Below are 21,173 nucleotides of genomic sequence, written 5' to 3'. Positions count from 1 at the left end.
CTTTTTCTCATTTCCATGATACAACATGACTGTAAATTTCTAAACAATTTCTAAATAGTAAAATAACTTTACAGACCATCAACGTTTCCACTGACTGGGTTTTGGGAATGTTAACATGTTTGGAATTTGGTGCCAGAAACTCAAAAATTTTTGCAAGTGTCCAAGTTGTTAATTCCCACTTTATTTTCTTTACTAATAATTACTATTTGCTTTGTGAATCAGAGGCAGAGCAAACAGTGGGAATGAAGACAGGCAAAAATGGTTCTGTGAAGTCAGACATTAGTGGATCCAAAGACTCAAAGTATTTTTTATTTTTATTTTTTTTACATGAATACAAATTGTAAAGTTGAATCCATCTAAGAATATAAGCTAGTTTTTGGATTTCTTAAACTATATTCCCTATTTGAGGGATTCCTCTTTTACAAACAGACACGGTGTCTTAAATGAATTGCTAAACGATTAATCGATGTCTAAATTAGCCATGATTTATACGATTAATCATTTCAGCCCTGCATCATATTAAACCCTATAAATTAAAAAGAAAATGTTGAATGAATTCATATCTATTCAAAGATAGGCGAGAAAATAACTTTGGAAATACAGTGTAAAAAAAAGAAAGAAACCTTGTTCTATTTTAGTGTTGTTGGGATTAAACCGCCATGATTTCACTCTGCTAAAGTTACTCGGTCAAATATTTACATTTTCTACAAGCATTTCCTCATAGACCAAGGCAGTTAGTGTTTCCTGACTAAACCGGAGGGAGACTTACCTGTTGGACACGATACCAGGGTAGTAACTCTTTTGGTTCTCGTCCACCTTCATATCGCTCATCAGGACAAAGGCAGTGTGTCTGCCGTAGGCTCGTATTACGCTGGAGCCGGTGACGGTCTCAGAGAAATGGGAGTATATGGGAGAGCGGCTGACCGACTCCAGGCGCTTAAGCTGCCGCGACGTGGCAACGTAAAATCTCTACAGGCGTCGAGGAAGGAGAGAGACAAACATGGCGTTACAACCTGACGAGGCCCTCCCACGTGTTTAGAAATTACAGAAAGACAAAAATGCACAAAGATGAGTTCAAACACACACACGTACACACACACACAAACATGCGTACGAGTAGTAATAATAATTAAAGCAGCTAAAAAAAAAAGAACAAAACACCTGCAGAGTTATTTGATATTCCGGTATTCAGATTTTTGATCATTTTCCAATCGCAATCGGCTCATAAGCAGCACGCTGACCTCAGGAATGCTGTACGCTCTTTGCGCTGCGGCATGTAAACACTTTAATGAATTCGCCGGTGCGCTGCTGGATAGTAATGTTGCAACAACAACTCAGCACCAGTGGAGTGGAGCTGCTGGTGTTTTGTTTTTTATTACAGATGCAGCATATTGCCTTTAAAAAAAAAGGGGGAAAAAAATCACATTTATAGTCTTGTAAAGAGGATTCATTATAAAGTGTTAGAAGCCCAGAAGCCTTTAGAATCGACAGTATGTCTGTCCTCAGTTTGTTTCCTAGATCAGTTCAGGGAAGGAGGGGGTAAAAAAAAAAAAAAAAAATAGAAGAAGAAACAAAGAGTCGTGCAGCAAAGAGCAGACCATGCAGGGTGGATGTTATGAAAAAGCAGCAGGACAGAAATGACCCTGTTATTACTGACTTTGCTCATTTGGAGGTCCAGGTAGAATCACAGCATGAACACACACAGAGTCTTCCTGTTATAACCACCAACTCTGAAGCCTGGCGCGTAAATACCGACGCGCTGGTTTTGATCCCAGACAGGCAGCGCTTTGCAAAAGTGTTCCGAACCCTCAATGTTCTTCACATTTTGTTTCCTCACAGCCACAAACTTGAATGAATCATAGGGATTTTATGTCGCATACCAACAAGTGGGGCATGAAATTTGATTTCCAAAGATTTTTTTTGTTCCCCCCCACTGATGAAAATCTGTAAAGTGTGGCATACATTTGCATTCAGACCTTTTAGTCTGACACCAGCACAAATGAAACAAACAAATGTCTGAATACAGCAAATCCAAGCATTTAGTGCCACTTTCTTTTGCATAACCAAGTAACTAAAAAATGCCATATAACTTTAAAAAAATGACCATGTAGTTTAATGCCTTAAAACTAGGAATCCGTCTCTTAAAAACTCCTGTTGTTTTTGAAGCTCCGCCCTTCAAGAAGCCATCACAACATTAACGTTTTTACTAGTGTTGCTCTGAGAAGTAGCTCGTATGATGAGCTCTGCAGGTGTTTGCTTATTGCTGCTGGCTAGTCTGAAGGAGCTGACTGGGAAGTAGCGGGGAGGGATGCGCTGTGAGTCAGAAGCTTGAAAGCTGCAGGTCGGAGGAGGAGCTGCGCTCTGAAGGCGGTGCTAGATCTGACCGAGCATTTTGCATGGCTGAATGGTTGCCAGATGGTCAAAAGGTTTCTCAAACAGGCATGAAAGAATCAATCAACAATCCAGGTATGTTTTTGATGAGGGATTAACATTATAACTTGATGTAAAGCTCAAAAAGGTTGATTTTTGATTCAACAGATTTGAGCGTTTCCATTTTGTTGTACTTTCTGTTGGTCTGTCAAATAAAATCCCTAAAAAACAGAGTAAAGTTTGGGCTGGTAAACTATCAAAATAACAAAAGGATCATAAACACTTCTGCAAGTCACTCTTAAATGTCCCTAAACCAAGCCCCATGATGCAACCACTTATGCCCAGTTCTCCTTCTGATTGTCAATATGATGCATCAAGGAGCTCAAATCCCTTGGTCAGTAACCAGCAGTTTCAAACAGTTGTACAAAGCACTAAGTAGCAGCTTTTACAGTATTCATTTTTTATTTGAAAATCACTCAATAAAAACATGATTACTGCGAGGATAAATGTTTCACACACAGAATGTGGTTCTTTTTAGAACAGCGATTTTTTAGGCTACTTTAGTAACCTTGTGGACATTTTTAAATAATATTTAGCTAGAAAAATTACATTACAACAAATATTCCGAAAAGAAGATGTGTAACTTCTAAGATAATTGCCAAGCTAACATTTAAATTAGTCTCTGGAAACGGTGATATGGGTAAATATCGTCATATCTTCAAGATTGTGAGGTATTTAAGTGAAGCACAGAAGCAACGCTGCTGGGTTGAAAGTGCAGAGAAATATATATAATATATGTAAATATTGGTTATCAGTTTTAGCAGCAATATCAATATTGGATATCAATATAAGCCCAAATTTTAATATCGGCCCATCCATACACTTAACTAATCAAAACCTGTAGAAGCTCTCAGAAATCATATCGCAAGTTTTGTTTGTGAGCATAAAGTTTCTCTGGTAAGAAAATCTAATGTTACACTATGATTTCTGCCTTTTATGTTGTCCTTTGTTTTAGATTTTGATTGGAATGACAGAAAGAGTCCTTCGAATAATCTTTTTGCAGCTACATCACTTTAGCAGGTAAAGTCTCCCAAGTAATCTGTGTATATAATAGAGGGACTTTCAGCTGTTGCCATTCATTAGCACCGGATGTCTTGATGCTAATGATGGCAGAAAATAGGCTGTGCTGTATCACTGGCAGAAACAGGAGTTTATTTATAGTCTTCTGAATCACAAATTTACTCAAAAATGGTCATTCGCTTCTGGGAAATTACAGACAGATTGGGTTTACCAGAATGGTTTTAACTCCCTGTCCAAAAAGGATTACTTTACTTTTCTCAAACAACATTTCTCCCAGCTTCCTCCTCCTTACTAGACAAATGACCATACAATTATTTGCGTTATAAACTGGAGTTTTTTCTATTACTACTTTTTTGGGTCTCCATTGTGTTAAACTTGATACTCTATAGTCGGGTGTTTCAAACCTAAAGTCATCAAAATAAATACAACTATGGTAAGCTCAAACTTAGGCCTAATCTACATTTCATCCACACGAAAACGCTGTTTAATATTGAATAAAAACAATTATTTATTAAAAACTATGACCAGAGTGGAAATTTAACAAAAAACTGTGTTTAAGTGTGAGCATAGAAAAACTGAGATTTAGAGTCCCGCGCATAGGGGTGATAAAAAAAAAAAATCCAGTAATAAATCCACAGACTTACTTTAACATGATTCCCAATTAACATTTTCTTGTGTTTTATTAACTTTATATTCTAATATGCTATATAAAAGTAGAACCTGTAAAACCTACACATCTGTTTACACAAATGAACCTCCTGGCGCCTCGTTTAAATCCCAACAGGAAGCTGTGGTAGTTTTGAAGCAATCTGATTGGCTGACAAAGGTTTTAGCTTTGCTCTACACTGCCCCCTGCGGGTTTGGCATGTTTAAAACAACGCTCAGGAGCGGATCTGTGCGTGTTCATGCGGATGAAAACTTTTCTGAAACCGATCAAGTGTGTACAATATATTCTTAAATGTCCTGACGTGTGTACAACGCCACAGTTGAAAAAGAAAAGCTATTATTATGATGGCAATAATAGACCTTTGATGTTAGCCTTTAAAGAGATCAACACATTTATTTCTGCCATAAATAAAACCCTGCCTCAAAGAATTCACTGTAGCAAAATTCAAATTTAAATCCAAAATTTCTGATTTTTCAGCTAATGTTTTGCTGCACATCAAATACGATTTGTTGATGTACACAGCCCAGCTAAATTCTGCTACTAGCTAACGCGCTACCGCTCTAACCTTCAAAGCTACTACACGTGAAGCTGCTACGACTACAAACTAGCAAAAACAAATCAAACCACAGCTGATCTAAAACACTATAGCGGCAACGATTACTGCCTCAAACACACAGTAGTCTATAAACACCACACTCGTTCAGCAACACTCACACCCATGCATGTTGTATTCATGAGTTAGCACACTTGTTTCCTATTTACCTGAACCCACCAATAGAACACCATTAACGGGGCTATGACTATGAGGAACATTGGGGTGAGGGCAGAGCATATGAGCAGCACATTCAGTGTGTACCAAAAAGTGCGCATCCATATGTCAATATTATCGGGGATGTGGGAGTCTATAGCATCCACGTCTTTGCTGAAGCGGTTCAGTAACCGCCCAGTCGGGGTGCTCTCGAAGAAGGCCTGAGGGGCTCGCAGGACCCCCTGCAGCATGTTGCGGTGTGTGAGCTTGGCAGCCCGCAGCATACAGTAGGCCCGGCACAAGAGGCAGTTAATCAAAATGAGCACACCTGCGAGAAGGGGGAGGGAGGGGAGGACAACACAACAACACCTGTGTTAAATAGTTAAGGATCTGCTCCAACTGTCTGCCGCACACAAGTTCAACTTTCTCAGATCAACAGAAAACTATTAACACCTGATGAAGTGAGAAAAAAAAAAAAAAAGAGTTAAATCTGTATTTTTATTTTTAATTTGGCACAGTACGTTTTGCTCTGTGGAAAAGTGGCATTCTTCACCGTTCTGAGGGATTTCTGTGCCTGCAGAAAACTTGTGACAAAGAATATCAGCTATTTCAGTAAATCAGTTTGGCTTGTTGATTGTGAATAAAGTGATGAGTGCAGGCAGTGGTTAACTGAGGCAGAAACACTTTATAATCCACCTGCTCACAGGTATCTTTACAAATTACATAACTAATCCAACATTAAACCAATGTAATAATATGTGTGAATTATTAAAAAGAGTGTAACGCAAAAGACCAGACATTGTTTTACTGAGAAAACATAAAATCTAAATTTTGGCCTAGTGCAAACATCCTAGTACACTTGAAAGAAAAGAAAACTTACAAATAACTCGGAGAAAGAAACTGATGCCATCCAGGCAGCTGTGTACTGCAGGTAACATACTGACTGGTTAAAAGCACTCCGCAGAACCCCACTTTCGAAAAATATAAACTACTAGGAATTGACTATGACCCTAAAACAAATTAAAATATGTATATCTAAAATTCATAGCATATGCAATGAAATACAGTGCTTTATTATACATCCTTCTTAAACCTTCTTAAAATGTTGTATATCTTGTTATATTACAAAGTAACATTTTTTTTATTAGGATTTTTTTTATCATTAGCATAAAGTACAAAATATTTGGGTAGTAGAATAAAATTGATAAAGTTTTTTTGACTTTGAAAACTATACGGCATCTGTAAGTGTCAATTTTCAGGTTTTGCCACAGGTTTACAGCTGGATTAAACTCTGGACTTTAACTGGGCCAGTCTAATACTTGATATACTTTTATCTAACCAAGTAGCACAATTATTAAAGTAGCACAACTATGTTAAACTACCTAAAACTTTAAAATAAACACATTGAAATTTAACGGCACGAAATGTGACAAATTGGAGGTGTATGAAAACGTTTGCAAACCATTGTAAAATCCAAAGCAGTACGGGTCTTATTGTGTGTTTTTGTTGTGTTTATATTGATTTAAAAAAAAAAGTGAACTCTGATAGTGTGCACATCAAGCCTTTGTTTCTAATCAAAACAAATCTTTAAAAATGTGGCTGGCCTTGTCTAAAAACGAAACCGCTTACAAAATCTTTCAAAACATTGATGCACTGTGGTCTGAAAGGAGGGAAATGAGAGGAACTCTCATCAACCCAGAACAGCTGTTATTACGCCACGGGAGATCTAAGGTGCTCTAGGTTTCCATGGCCATAACCTAAACATTGAAGAGATCGTGAGAATATCACTGATGCAGCAGTGATAACCAACATGGACACCCTAATAGTAGAAAGAGTGGCCTACTTTAAATTAGGCTGAGATGCATCATCACGGATCCACTAGAGGGCAGTGATGAGCTATTTAGGACACATTTAGGATACTTTGACAATGTCTTTTACCCTTAGAACAGGGGTGTGCAACTCCAGGCCTTGAGGGCCGGTCTACTGCAACTTTTAGATGCATCTCTACTTCAATACACCTGAGTCAAACAATGAGGTCATTAGCAGGACTCTGGAGAACTTGACTGCACTGAGGAGGTGATTCAGCTACTGGATCCAGGTGTGTTGGACCAGGGAGACATCTAAGAGTTGCAGGACACCGGCCCTCAAAGACCAGGATTGCCCACCCCTTCCTTAGAAGGATTATGAGACATGTGTGTGTTGTGTGCGTGTGTGTGTGCGTGTGTATGTGAAGGGTGTGTGTGTGGCAGCACGCTGCAGGTTGGACAGAAGTGTATTGGCTGCAGGGAGAGAGCAAAGTAAATCCAGTAGCAAAGAGGAGTAAAATCAGCAGCAGCACGAGGCGCTCATCATCGACATCACATGCTAAGGGAAACAAAAGCCGTAACTGGAAGGTTAAGAGATTTGCCGCGCCAAACATGCAGGCCGCATGCCACTCCAGGAGGAGGAAGAGTCAGACATGAGCGAAGAGGAGGACAGAACGCTTTTATGGCACAGCGGACGGAGGATCGCCTGCCCTAGAGTACCTGGACAAAGACGTAAATGAAAGCCAGGGGGGCAATGACGACGGCGAAAATGGGCGTGCTGCTAATGATAACAATCATGGTGGAGAGGGAAACGAAGAAGGTCCCGAGGAACATGAGCACGGTGGACGGCAGCGCCTCGTCGATCACATAGATGTCCTTGGAGAAGCGGTTGATGATGCGTCCTATGGGAGTGGTGTCAAAGAAAGACTGGGGTGTGTGAAGTTTGTTGTCGAGCAGGTTAGCGTGCAGCTTCTTGGCTGCGCCGATGTTCCCCATGGCTAGAGTGAAGGAAGAGATCATGACCAGGATACCTGGGAGGGGGTTGAACCACACGAGAGGGAGAAGGAATGAAGGTGCAAGGTGGAGACACTGGTAGGTCGCACTAGGAGAGGAGGAGCGGGAAACACCAGGCTTCAGATCCACAGTCTCCTCCGTGCAAAAACTGCTTTCTGTCAGCATAATGAAATCTCTCTGCACAAGAAAAACAACAAACTACCTGCAAATCAAACCATATTAAATTAATTTTCCAGCACCAAGAAGCTGTGTGGGTGGAAGTGACAAGCCGTAGCATGAACTCAGAGTATCTATGCTCAGTTTCAAGACAAATAATGAGAAAAGACAAGTTTAACTTTTTAAAAGATGCTTCGAAAGTCAGTGTCTGGTTTCTTACCTTGTGTAATGCCCAGCGCTGCGTACACCCCCACCCTCATGTTAACGTTTTCCTTGGTCTGATTCGTCAATGAGTCACTGGTCCACTGGCTGAGCCAGATGTTGGCGCCGATGGCGGCGGCGCTCTGGCAGCCGTAGAGCAAGCAAATGATCACCGACAGCACTAGTCCCACTGCCTTCGCATACTCCAGGAACACTTTGGTTTTTACCTGTGTCAAATTCACAAATGTCAGCAGAAAGATGGTTTTATCTGCAGGTTTAACTAATTCAAGTTTAATACCTTTTAAGATCTTTATGAAAAATTTTTAGACCTGTATCGGAAAGGAATTGTACAAAAGTGTCATATTTTCTGATGCTCTCTACAGTCGTTACCCCCGTAGTTCCGAATGAACCTAGCCTCGTATGGGATGGCGACAGAAGACGAATGCTGTCCAGCCAACTGGTGATAAATTTGAACTTCCCCATGATAGACGCAAAAAACCTTAGCTAGGTGTCCAGCTACGTAACAAGAGTATATTAGCAGCTTGTCACCGGTGGGGCAACCTCCTTAAGTCACAGAATGCAATAAAGCAACTCAAACTTTGGCTGAGAGAAAAGTCCTGCGAGAAAAAAAAGTATTTAGCTAGCTAGCTAAATGTTAGCATGTTTTCTTTTCTTTTGTTTAAAGATTCAATTATTTGGCTTGTTATATTTTAATGATGTCCTTGTTAAAAATTTGAAGAGAAAACATTGTGCTTCATAAATTTAGTACTACGCTTTGAATGTCATAACATTTAGTGACTAGTGTTTCAGCTGCTCTCTGCTCAGCTTTTCCCTATGGCTGTCTGGCTCACAGAGCAGAGAACAGGTACCGTCATCATGAAGGCTAAAAAACTGTTTTTATAGGAACTTGATGACTTGTAAATTATTACAAGCGCTACCTGGATAAAGGCAAACATCTATACAGACTGATCAAGTAAATTGCATTGAACTGCCTGATGGGGTGAGTTAGACATGAAGTTAGGAACTTTAGGGATCAAGGATATCTCCAATGTAAAAGGCGAAACATCTATTCATTTTTTAATTAACCAGCTTTTTACACAGAATAGTATAGAAACAAAAGCCGATGACCAAATTGCTTAAAAAATCTATAACAGATTTGTTTTTGAAGTTAAATATTAGTGACTTTAAAAGAAAAACTTTCACTTTAAAAGAATTGATGCAGTCCAAAGCTAGGAAAAAAAAAACCAGAACAGAGTGTTCTCAACTGACCCGGCCCGTTTCTGTCGTCTCCGCCTGGATGAGTTTCTGGACCTCCTGGGGTTTCTTCTTCTCCTGAGCCTCTTGGTGCTTCTTCTGGCTCTGTCTCCTGACTGAGCGGCACCGGAAGTTCTCGCTGTCTCCTGACAGGATGCTGATCTGTCTGAAAACCAGAGAGCAGCCAACGGATTTAAGTCAGTGGACATAAAAACAGAAAGGCTGTCTGATTCCAGTAGGATGCAGTTATGGAGGCTTTGCTACTTCTAATTTCTCACACCTCATAAAACTTTTCTTTGCCTCATTAACCGTAGGTTCGTTGTCCACCATGTCCGTGTGGTGGTTGCTAAGGACGTCGTCGGGGAACAACTCGTCGTCTATTAACTCCTCTGGGAAAACAGAAAGAGACAGTGTGAAACCAGCAAACTCAGCCGTTAAAGTCAGAAGGGATTGACGGGAAGAGGGAGAAAGTGTTGCTCAACCGGTGGCCTCGTCCTCCTCCACGATGTCTTCCAGAGCGTAGTTCCTGAGGAACTCCGCGAAGGCCCCGTTCTGCTTAAGCAGCTCCTGGTAAGAGCCCATCTCCGACACCCGGCCCTCCACCATCACCACAATGTTGTCCACCTGCGGCAGGTAGCTGATGCCGTGTGTCACCAGGACGCGAGTCTTGGAACCAAACAAAGGAACTGAATCAATACCAATAAAAGAAACCCCAACGGACACACCTTTTATTTACAAGCCCAAGTTCAGAGAAGCTTTCCACACAGATTCCCTTTGAAAACAGGCTCTTATCAAAGGCCAAGGATTTTGTTTACGAGCAGAATGAGTAATTTACTGATAAAAACCAATACGGCTTCCTCACTGGGAGAGTGATAGGATCCAACTTCCTCTCCCGAACGCTGCGGTGGTTCCAGTACCTGTGTGGATTGTCAGAGAGTTTCCTCACCTTGCCTTTCAGCACGCCCTCAGGGCCGATGAGATTGTCAAAGATGTGCTTGGACACGTGGGCGTCCACGGCGGACAGCGGGTCGTCCAGGAGGTAGACCTCGGCGTCGCTGTACAGAGCTCGAGCCAGGCTGACCCTCTGCCTCTGACCGCCGGAGAGGTTGATGCCCTGCAGAGAGACAGGATGGTGTCATCTTCTGTCGTCAAAGATGTTTTATTTTCTGTTTTGTATGTCATCAAATCAGAAACCAAAAAATTTTTAAGACTTCCTCTAAGGAAGTGCTGCAAATGTGTTCATGCAAACGAGAGAGTTATATGGTCACCCTAATGACAAAATTTAATCGATAGTGATGTATGACCCTAATCATAAATCATATCTTTCCACACTTATGCGTGGAAAGATACCTCTGAAGGAAAACAACAGTTTAACTGTTTTACTGCATTAATTATGGTAGCACGAGAGAATATATGATCTTCTTAAGAGAAGATCAACACTGATCTTCTCAGTGCTCAGTGTTGATTCAACAACAGGAAAAAGACTGAACCAAAGTTGCATTCATAATGATGCGAGGACAAATTCTGGAAAGGGATTGATGTTAGGGGTTGTCTTTCACGTTAACTGCAGAAAGCCAAAAGTTAAATTTGAGTAGCCTCGCATAGGCCTGTTTAGTCCCTATCACATATTCTTAAGAAATTAATTTACAAATGAGGAACATTTGTTACAGCAAGTGTTACAGAAAAAGATCTATGAGTTTAAAATTTAAGCGACTGTTTTCGGAACGGATGAAGGAAATTACAAACTCATAGTCAGCACTGACTAGTCGTGCTAAATAATGCAGTAAAACAGTTAAACTGTTGTTTTCCTTCAGAGGTATCTGTCCACGCGTAAGCATGATAGCTGTGGTGAGCAGGGGCAGGGGTCGCTCCCCTCCCCTCCACGCTGTGCAACAGGAAGACAGTTTGTCTAATGTAGGCCTGTTTACTGCCAGTCACATATTCTTAAGAAGTACATGTACAAATGAGGAACATTTAAAGTTTAGCTCTTATAGATTCAGGGTTTTTTTGTTGTTGTTGTGGTTGATTGAATGAAGGAAATCACAAACGCTACTTAAAATGTGTTGTACTTTAATTCTCTAACACTGAGCACCAGTGCCATCGAGCCTCCCCTTTGTGAATGTGTTGTACTTTAAATCATTCACAAACAGATGTCCTGTGCTGGGTTTAAATTGTACCTACCAGAGAGAAATGTTTTATTGCCGATGGGAATGTTTATTTTTAGTTATTAACAGGTGTGAAAGGAATGCTTATGTATGCACTTATGTATTTTTAGATTAACAGGTGTTGGGGGGCAATTAATGATTAGGGTCATAAATCACTATCGATTAAATTTTGTCATGAGGGTGGCCATATAACTCTCTCACATGGGATTTTACGAAGTGTAATGAAAATTGTGATGCTATTGGTACTTAGAGATGAACATTTCAACTCTTTTTCTTAAATACCTCACTCAGATTAGAAGTATTCAGAAACCTTTACTCTTCTAAATAAAACCCAATGTAACCATTTGTCTTAAAGACATTATCTAATTAATAGATGTTTATTGAAGAGTTTAAAGAGAAACACTACCTTACGAAGCCATAGGACTTTTCAATTTGCTTCAAGTTACGTAGGAAAAATGATTGAATGTTTCGGTCAACATGCATAAACTTGAACACATGGTGGCGGCGGCATCATGGTATGGGGAAGCAGGGACAAACCAGCAAATCTGAAATATTTTAACGCTTCATGAACCAAGTTTCAAATCTGCCTGGATATTTTTGCTTTTTTTAATAGTACACAGTTCTTATGAATGTCATATGAGTAAATATATTTGCCCATTTATCCATAACAACTCAAATGTTCAATATCTAGCAAGTTATTTACGCAATTTTACCATCTATTAAAATATGGTAAAAAAGATTTCCCCTGCTAAGGCGGGGTTTCACAATATTGAGTGAAACCCGATATTGTCTGGAAAGTGCAACTTTTCCCCTTTCAGAAATCGTTGAAAGTTTTCAGATAGAGCAAAGTGTGGCGCAATTACAGTTCTGCAAATGTGGCTGGATTACTAGCGCTCAGTTTGGTCTGGAAGGGTTAACAAAACAGGACAATCCAGGAAGAAAACCAAACCCGTTGGAGACCGCAGAAGGCTTACAGTGGAAGAGTTTGCAAAATGTTTTATGGCCAAGTCAAAGTCCAGACCTTCCTTCAGTTGAGTATTCACACCACACTTTTCAGAACTTATTTCAGTGTTTGAAAATTATGCATACTCTTCTTTCCACTTCCCAACTACACACTGCTATGTGTTGGTCAACCACATATACCTCCTGAATGCAGAAACATTCAGCAGGTAGGAATACTTTTTTCTTATTTGTTGCTTTTCTACCTTTTCTCCGATCTCTGTCATGTCTCCTCCGGGCAGCACTTCCAGATCTGGCGTCAAGGCGCAGGCGTCCAGAACACGGCGGTATTTGGACTCGTTGAAGCTCTTCCCAAACAGGATGTTGTCCCGCAGGGTGGCATTTTGTATCCACGCCTGCTGGGGAACGTAAGCCACCGACCCCTGAGAACAGAGTCAGATTTCTGTTAGTTCTCCCAGTTTTTTTGTGTCCAGTGTATGAAATGTTCACATTCTGGTTGTTAGGGATTCCAGCTGGCTGCACAAAATAAATCAAGCACTTGAAACCTGACACTATATAGCCTTAACCCCGACAATTTACGATCTACAAAGTGACGACCTGGAGTAGCTGCTGAACATCAAAGCTGAACTCATTTTTATTTATTTATTTATTTTTATCGGTCTAATTATTTTTTTAATCCAAGGTATAGCTGTCAAAAATGCTGATCTTTTAGAAAACATTGAACTTCAGCTAAAAAAAAAAATACAGATTTTTATAGAGTTTGCTTTTTTTTTTAATCATATTTCACTGCTTCAGATCATTAAATACATTTCAGGAAAAAACAAAGAACTTGAGCAAACAGAAATGTAACAAGTGATAATTTTATTCATTAAGGGCGAAAATATAATTGGACCATGAATTATAGCCAATAACCACATCTGGGCACAAGTACTGACTGATTTTAGAATAAAGAAAACACTTAATTAAAACCTCTTTAACGCAGGTCTGGGCTGTATGTATAAAAGAAATTGCTAAATACTTTGAAAAATATAGTTGTCAAAGTATTTTCCGATAATTGGGAAAATATTACTGCAATATTAAACAGTTGAAATAGGATTGCTGAAAAAGTATCTGTTGGAAAAATATGTTGGTCATCATTTTTATAACCCCATATTTATTTATTGAATCATTACATTTATAGTATTTGTTTTACTTAGCATCTTATTATATTCATAGACTCAAAGAATCATTTATTACTTGCATTTGTTTAGGTTTATCATGTACTAATTTTTTTTTTTTTTTTTACGTTCTGCTCTCCGATTCGATCCGTCTCCGATTCGATTCCGTCTTGAACGTTCCTAATATTAATTTTTATAACAGAATCCTTGTTTTAAAAATTCCTGCACAAAAACCTATTCAAACTTGAAATTAAGTGTTGATTTTGAAAAGTTTGCACAATAATGCAACTGTAATCTGTGAGAAAGTATGAAAGATTTCATCAGTGGCGTAAAATGTTTACTTTTAAATAATTCTTGTGGTCACAGAAATCGTTAAAGTCTTTTGTTTCAGTCAAACAGAAACTCTTCAGTTTTTACAACAGTGAGTCACATGTTCAACCCTTGTTGGGAAACGTTGCGGTAGGTTCATCCGCAGTCTCGTAAAAAAAGGGAGACGCTACATTACAGGGAAAGTAATTCTCGGTGAAGTCGTACCCGAACAGAAACTTCGCCTTCCACTTTCTCCATGTCGCCCAGCAGCGCAGAGATCAGCGAGGACTTCCCGCAGCCAACGTGACCCACCACTGCTACCAGGGAGCCCTGGGGCACCATCACGTTGATGCTAGCAACACACAGCAAACATGTCACAGTTAGAGGAGTAGAAACACAGGACTTGTGAATGGACGTATCTGTGGCTGAGCGTGGCGTACTTGTCCAGAACAGGTTCATCTTCTTTGGCCCACGTGAATTTCCCGTTGACTACAGAGACGGCGAGCTCTGTTGAGTAACAACGGGATAAAAGACTTTCTTTTCAACAGCGTTCAACTGATGACAGATGAGAAAGCTTGAGTCATGTCACTGCTCTTTAAATCTAGAGACATTGGGTGAAAGGCAAGGCGACTTTGCAGAAGGATTTCCCTTTTGGAAGAAGTCAAAACAAACCCTGACAACGCCCTTTAGGTAGGGATTGAGCTTTGCTTTTACCTGAGCTGGTCTTTCTGTCCACGGAGTCTGGGTCCAACTCATCATGACTCAGGAAATTTTGGATGCGCTTCAGTGACACGCTCGCCTGAGTAGCAGAAGAGAGACGTAAAGCTGCAGAAGAAAACGACGCAGGGAAGAAGAGGAAGAGAAGAAGAGGGGGAGGAAAGGACACCTGTACGAGACTGCTGATCACTTGGGGGAGCATGTTCAGAGGAAATCGAAGGATGTTGAAAAGGGAGAGCGACACAAAGGCCTTCTCTGCGTCCAGAACGTTCTTCTCATCCACAGTGACGAACACGGCAAACGTCGTCAAGGCAACCTGGGTGAAGCAGCAAAACGTCAAGGCCTATTATTGCACTATGGTAATGCAGCAGTTAGCATCATGTAAGCACATTATTTTACTTGTTTCAGAAAACAAAAAAACAAGTGCTTAAGGCATTAGTTTCTGCTTACATTCAAAGATGACATGGGGCTCCTCAGGGCTACATTTTCGGTTATCTTTATTCAGTCTCTATTAGCTGTCCCATATTATATAGTATATCTCCTGCCATACATATACTGGATTAATAAGGATTCCCTGTATTATGTGGCATGCTAAATGTCATTTGTATCCTGTGAAAATGTAATTTGTTTCATATTTCTAATTGGAAAACTTGAAGAGGGAATAAATTAAAGGGAAGTATCTGCTTTTAAGACATACTGGAAAGAATATACGTCAGAAAACAGGTATTTTAAAATAACTATATAATAAAACCAAAACTGACCAAAGTACTGATGCATCCAGAACCAGCTCTCTCTCTGATTAAAAATGCCTAAGTAGTCTAAACCAGTTTAACTTGAATTCTATATATCAAATCTCCTATTTAAGATACTTGTGACATTTTTGGGGGCTCTTCTAGGATTTGGACCATCATCAGCTACTAAATTCTTTAACTATACAACATTATCAAGATGCAGCAACTTTGTAAAGGTTCAAAAGCACAATTATAACAAAGATAAGTGACGACAGTCTCCTGCTAAAACAAACTGAAGAGGAAGGAGTTTCAGAAACGACATAAAAATTATTGACATTTTCGTCAAAGTTAAAAAAGAGCAATGTGGTCTTTTCATTCTTTTCACTTCTTACTATTAGTAAACAGTCAAACATTAAGAGCTTACAAGGAAAGGGGCACTGGTCCAGGCCATGGTGGAGAGTGCTCCCAGGTAGGCTGTTTTTCTGAGGACGATGAGCTCCTTCTGCCGGATAGCCAGGACCTTTTCTTTGAAGGAGTTCTCCCAGGCGTACAGCTTGAGGACTTTGATGCCATTAAGGATCTCATTCATCAGCTTGATACGAGCGTCCTTGTGCTGCATCTGCTCCACCTGAGGATGACAAAACGGCATTGTTTTTATTGTGGATGTACATACCTAGAAATAGCCACTATACATAAAAAGCTAACAAGCTACCTTCAAATTTAAGGCAGATTTTAGAGGATTCAATGACACACGGCAAGACTGTACATGTGATTTAGATGTACGATGCAGAAACCAACCGGTTGGAAACTCAAAAATACATATTGACCATAAAAAAGTGCTGCCATGTTCAACTTCTTTGGCACAGAATGAGGGAAACAATTTTCAAGTAATTTTCTCTATCAGCCAGGTTTTGAAATTAGAGGAATAAGAACTATAAAAGGCTTTTAAAGGGAGACTGCATCTTCTTCGACCCAGACGTGTCATTTGGGCCACAGGAGAGTGAGACTTTGATCAGATAACAGGAAGGCTGAGTAGAGCACAGCAAAGGTGCGAGTTTTCTAAATCTCCCTAGATTGAAATAAACTGATTTTTTTTTTATCTCAGTGTTAAGGCAAGGAACTTCATTCTCCTGGGAATCCATATGGAAACTGTTGTGTTAATGTTTGCCTGCGCTAATTGCTAAAATAACATCCTTAAGACTATTTAAAATGAATCATAATTAGCATATCAGCAATGTTTTCAATTTCACATTGGATTAGTTTTGTTACTTTCATTGAGATCGTTTCTTTTTCCAAATTTTCGCTCCTGTTTATTTTTATTTTTTTTACCGTTTCATCTTTTTTCTGTGCAGCTGGGTTAATTTTAGCCAATATACAGTATATATTTTTTATTTTGCTCCATTTAATTTCCATTTGGGATCAATAAAGTATTTTTTAACTTGAATTGAATTTAAATCAGTAGGTTGGAACTTTTACAGAAACTTGAGGTCAGAAATGAACCTAAAATATCTAATTGGGGCATCTCTGTATTAGAAAGTTTAAGTCGGTTCAGCACTGGCACCCCGGCCTAATCCACCCAAAATGTTAGAACCTGTTTTCTGTTCCGTAGTCTTGAGAAAATTCACAGTAAACAATTCAGAAATACTGCGTAATAATTACAAAAAGTACTAAACAGATAATCATGAATCCCACACAGCTTCCCTCTATCTACCTGGTAAGCGCGCGTCTTCATGGCGATGACGGCATTAAAGGGGATGAGCATGATCATGACAGCCACACCAGCCAGCACAGATGGACCAAGGTTCTGCAAAATGTGAAAGAGACATTAACTTTCACAGTGCTGGGATTTTTAAATGCGGTTAAATTTGCTATAATGTCTGTGTTACGTACCTGCCAGAGGAAGTAAAGTGCCAGCATAATTTGCAGAGGAGCAGACCAGAGCATGTTGAGGAAGGTGGTGAGATCCATGAACCTCTGTGCGTCGACAGACATCAGATTTACGATTTCTCCCACCGTAGAGGAACGCTTGGCAGCATTTGTTATGACCAGAGACTGAAAAAAAAACAACAAAAAAACAATAAAAAGTGGTGAGGAAAAATTAATACTCCTTAATGCAAAACAATTATTATTAAAACTGCTGCTTAGTCCACTCTGTTGACCGTTACACTTTCATTAATATCTTCAAAGCCAAAGCAGCGCAAACGGAAATTCTTACTCCACAAACCAGCACAAACACAGCTGAGTTGATTGACACCAACTTTGCTTGACCTTTCATGACCTCTGAAAACATTTACCAATATCTTTAAAATGATAAAAGCACAAACGTAGCACAGACATTTGCCACCCATTTTGTTAGATTTGAAGAAAGCGGTGCGGTGAACTGAGGTTTTAGAAAGTGACTGTCAGACGTGTACCTTCCTGTAGATGGCTCCTATGAGAGCGGTCCGGACGTTCATCCCCGTGACAAAGCAGTACTGAAAGTGCCGGTGGAGGATGAGAGTCTGCAGGATGGCTGTGAAGAACATGAGGAAGGCCAGCGTGTAACCCCACCAAACAGGGGCGTCCTCCTGTTTGGTGAAGGAGATCAACATCCTGGAAAAGTAAAAAAAAAAAAAAATCAAAGTTACAAACAACCAAAGCGTTCAACAATCTGCACCTCATTAACAGTCTGGCGGAGTGATTTCAGGTGTCCTGCGTCAAACGTTTGTACAGATTGATCAAATTAAGTTGATCAATTTGTACCATGGGACAAATTATTATCAACTAAATCTCTTTATCTTTTTGCAGCTGATGGAGGCTGCAAAGCTAAAAGAAACACCTTTTTCTTTCCAGAACTTTGGCAAAGTGTAAATCATGAAGGCCCAGTTTTGTCATTTTCTTACATTAATTCTTAGCATTTGAGCTATATGGAGGCACACTGTTCAACATCTGATTCTTTATGTGACATTATAGAAAAATATAAAGATAAAAGGAAGATCCTGAATGACCTCCATAAGTCTGGATATGAAAGCAAAGACTCTTCAGGTAGGAGACAGCTAATGTATAAGGGTGAAGGTAAACATTTGCCGTCATTATTTAGGAAAAAGAAATAACTTTGGTAATCCTTACTGACCTTAAACTGAATGAATGTAGTTTAATTTATGTCAGGAAGTGAAAAGATTCTGAATTTTAAATAGTGTAAGTAAATATCTTGTTTCAGGAAAACCTTCCTGACTACTGAAGTAAGCTAGCATGTCATCTTTCAGCTAACTTTTCAGACAGCCTGAAAAGGGTTTTACTGTTGCATGCTAGTCCATTTTAAACCAGTTAGCTTTTTTAACAGTGCTGTTTTAGCTCCTTTTCCCTTTCGTTTCTTAATAGCTAGCCGACCAGGCACACTGCTCGTCATTTTCGAACTTTAAATTCTTTAGGGTGGTTGCGAGCATTTGGCTACTAGCAAAACTAGAGAAACAGGTGGCAACACTTTATTTGAAGGGGTGTGCATAAGACTGACATGACACTGTCATAAACATGACACAACACATGTCATGAACATAAAGAAGTCTTTACGAATGTTTATGGCAGTTGTCATGAAGTGTCATTCGGTAAATAATGACATTTTTAATGCAAAGTTGCTCTAAAAGTTGCATTAAAAGTCCATTAAAAGTGTCAACTTTGCATGATTTTGCAAATTATGATAATTTAACGCAAATAAAGTGTTACCAAACAGGCAAACAACAGCTGCAAGATGTTTGTTGCCTGATGAAGAGACAATCAAGCCTTTACTATCAGCCTGGGTTATTTGACTTGTGTTAGCAGGTGAGATTTAAAGCTCAATAAGATCGGACAAACGATTACCGGCTGTGGGTCAGAGAACATGTAATTAAAAACTAGACAGAACTAGAAAAGGCATCTTGAATTTGTCTGACATACTTGACTAAACACACCAGCACACTTACAGTTTCATCACGACTTCATTTTTTATCCATTTTTAACAGAAGATTTTAGGATATGCAAGTAGAGTGCTGCATCTTGAAAACTCAAATTAAGGGTGCTTTGAACTCTTTGCCTGTGCTGCACAGAACAGATACAATTGGTATTAGTTAACAACCTTGAGTCATATGACAAAATGCATGGAGGGAAATTTGTTGGTGATCAGCTACCATATCTTATCTCACTGAAACTTGGAGATACGGTTTTCACAGAACATTTGCCTTAATCAAATTTCCACCCAGGGGCCATTAAGGGCCCAAAGAGGAAATCTATTTACATCTCAGACAAAGCTAGCACACATTTTTTACTTAGAAGAAAGCAACCCTACTTTGGATAGATGCAAACACAACATGCAAAAATAAAAATAAAAAGTGCTGGAAATAGTTGTTTTCAGAACTGGAACAAAGAGGGCTTTATTTGCTAATGTGCTCCAGCGCGGTTAGCGCGCTGACGGAGACTCTAAACTTTATTATTTCATTTTTCTTTACCTGAGCAGCTGGGGGTTGACGAAGGTGATGGAATCCTGCAGGAGCTTAAAGCCTGAGCCAATCAGAAAGTAGGGGCCAAACGCTTTGATGAGGGCTCGGAGGAAGGACGGCTGGTGGGGAGCCGCTTCCTGATTGGACAGCAGCACCTCCACTTCCTCCGGGCTGGTTTTGCCCCCCGCGGCTCCTCCTGAGACGTGGTTTGTGGCTGATGGTTGCTGCTTGGCGTACGTCGCCTTGGTGGTCAGATTCTGTTCACTGCTGTCAGAGGGGTAGAAATAACATTTTTAAAAAGTAAATGGAAACGTCAAAATAGGCTTCATATGTCATTAAGGCCATTGTGACACACAGTAGAAGACACCTATTTAAAAAAAAATTTTAATCACTCAATGCCTCGACTATCCTACAGGTTTTATAATATTCTTTTTCTACTGAAACGATAGATTACAACCAATTTTCACTTTTTAGGGCAAAATTATTAAACTTTTTCCAGTTTAATCACTGATTCTTATTACAAAACAGCTTTTAACAAGACATAAAGTAATGCAGGAAGCAACATATTTTCTAGTATTTTCTAATATTGGTAAAATTGGTATTTGTATTTGTTTTGTGTTTTTATGTTTGCTTTTTTTCCTCTCATTATTTTTCCCCCACTTTGAAAAACTCTGCTGTAACTGATTGGAAAATAAACTCTCCTTGAAACCATAATTATCTATCACTGACTGATCTGCAGTCTTGTTTGTGAAAAGGCGTAAAAATGAAACCATTTCAAACATTTAAAAAAACATGGGTTTGTGTTTGTAGATAATTACAGATCTGAAGGTGCTTTAGTCATAAAAATGCAGTGAAAAAGGAGCTGCTATAACTCTTTTTTAACGCGTCAATAATTATTTTAGCTCCAATTTCTACATTGTAAAACATTTTTATTAGTTATTTTGTCTCAGGATGAGATGGACACTTTTACCAGCGAGCAAGTTTCAACACACAGCGGGAGCAAAGCATGAATAATCGTCCCGTCCAATCAACTGCACTTGTTTAAGTGGTGACCGTTAAATCCCTCAGCAGTCAGTAACAATACGGGGAATGAGTCAGCTTGTTAAGGAATATACAATTATTTACATAAATACAACAAACCTGTTCTAACACAAGCTTAGGGTGCAGAAAATCCTTCTTTCGTCAACTAATCGGCTGAATACAAACAGGTTTGTGTGCAGCTCAAAGAAAAAGACCAATCCAGCTTTGACATATCAATTTACGAGTTAATCTCAGTCCAGAATGAGACACACAGGAAAAAAGTTGTGGCAGTGAAACAGGAAACAGCCTCCAGGAGGCCAGAGTTCAGCAAACCTGTTATGCAGGTTTTCTTTCTTTTTTTTTTTTAA

General features: G+C 39.5%; 1 protein-coding gene across 9 annotated transcripts in view; it reads right to left on the bottom strand.

Moving 5' to 3' along the window:
- The window catches only part of abcc3 (ATP-binding cassette, sub-family C (CFTR/MRP), member 3), a 61,805-nt gene that overhangs the window by 6,812 nt on the left and 33,820 nt on the right, over window positions 1-21,173 (bottom strand). Inside the window, exons 8-24 of one of the 9 annotated variants that reach the window (XM_081600355.1) lie at window positions 19,795-20,052; window positions 17,749-17,926; window positions 17,225-17,386; window positions 17,046-17,138; window positions 15,759-15,962; window positions 14,773-14,919; window positions 14,601-14,685; window positions 14,327-14,393; window positions 14,112-14,238; window positions 12,666-12,842; window positions 10,242-10,409; window positions 9,778-9,961; window positions 9,576-9,684; window positions 9,311-9,461; window positions 8,061-8,268; window positions 7,391-7,701; window positions 770-969 (exon numbers count right to left, since the gene is read on the bottom strand). In XM_081600355.1, coding sequence (XP_081456481.1) covers window positions 770-969; window positions 7,391-7,701; window positions 8,061-8,268; window positions 9,311-9,461; window positions 9,576-9,684; window positions 9,778-9,961; window positions 10,242-10,409; window positions 12,666-12,842; window positions 14,112-14,238; window positions 14,327-14,393; window positions 14,601-14,685; window positions 14,773-14,919; window positions 15,759-15,962; window positions 17,046-17,138; window positions 17,225-17,386; window positions 17,749-17,926; window positions 19,795-20,052 — 2,829 coding nt within the window. Of the gene's footprint in view, window positions 1-765; window positions 970-4,879; window positions 5,194-7,390; window positions 7,702-8,060; window positions 8,269-9,310; window positions 9,462-9,575; window positions 9,685-9,777; window positions 9,962-10,241; window positions 10,410-12,665; window positions 12,843-14,111; window positions 14,239-14,326; window positions 14,394-14,600; window positions 14,686-14,772; window positions 14,920-15,758; window positions 15,963-17,045; window positions 17,139-17,224; window positions 17,387-17,748; window positions 17,927-19,794; window positions 20,053-21,173 lie in introns of those variants that run through there. The other 8 variants (XM_081600354.1, XM_081600357.1, XM_081600356.1 and 5 more) reach the window with 8 other exon arrangements.

This window comes from Poecilia reticulata, chromosome 19 (assembly GCF_904066995.2).
Source record: "Poecilia reticulata chromosome 19, P_reticulata-male-v2, whole genome shotgun sequence".
In the NCBI taxonomy this organism is placed as follows: Eukaryota; Metazoa; Chordata; class Actinopteri; order Cyprinodontiformes; family Poeciliidae; genus Poecilia; species Poecilia reticulata.
The sequence above is the reverse complement of the archived record's forward strand: the minus strand, read 5'-3'. Positions and strand labels throughout refer to the sequence as shown.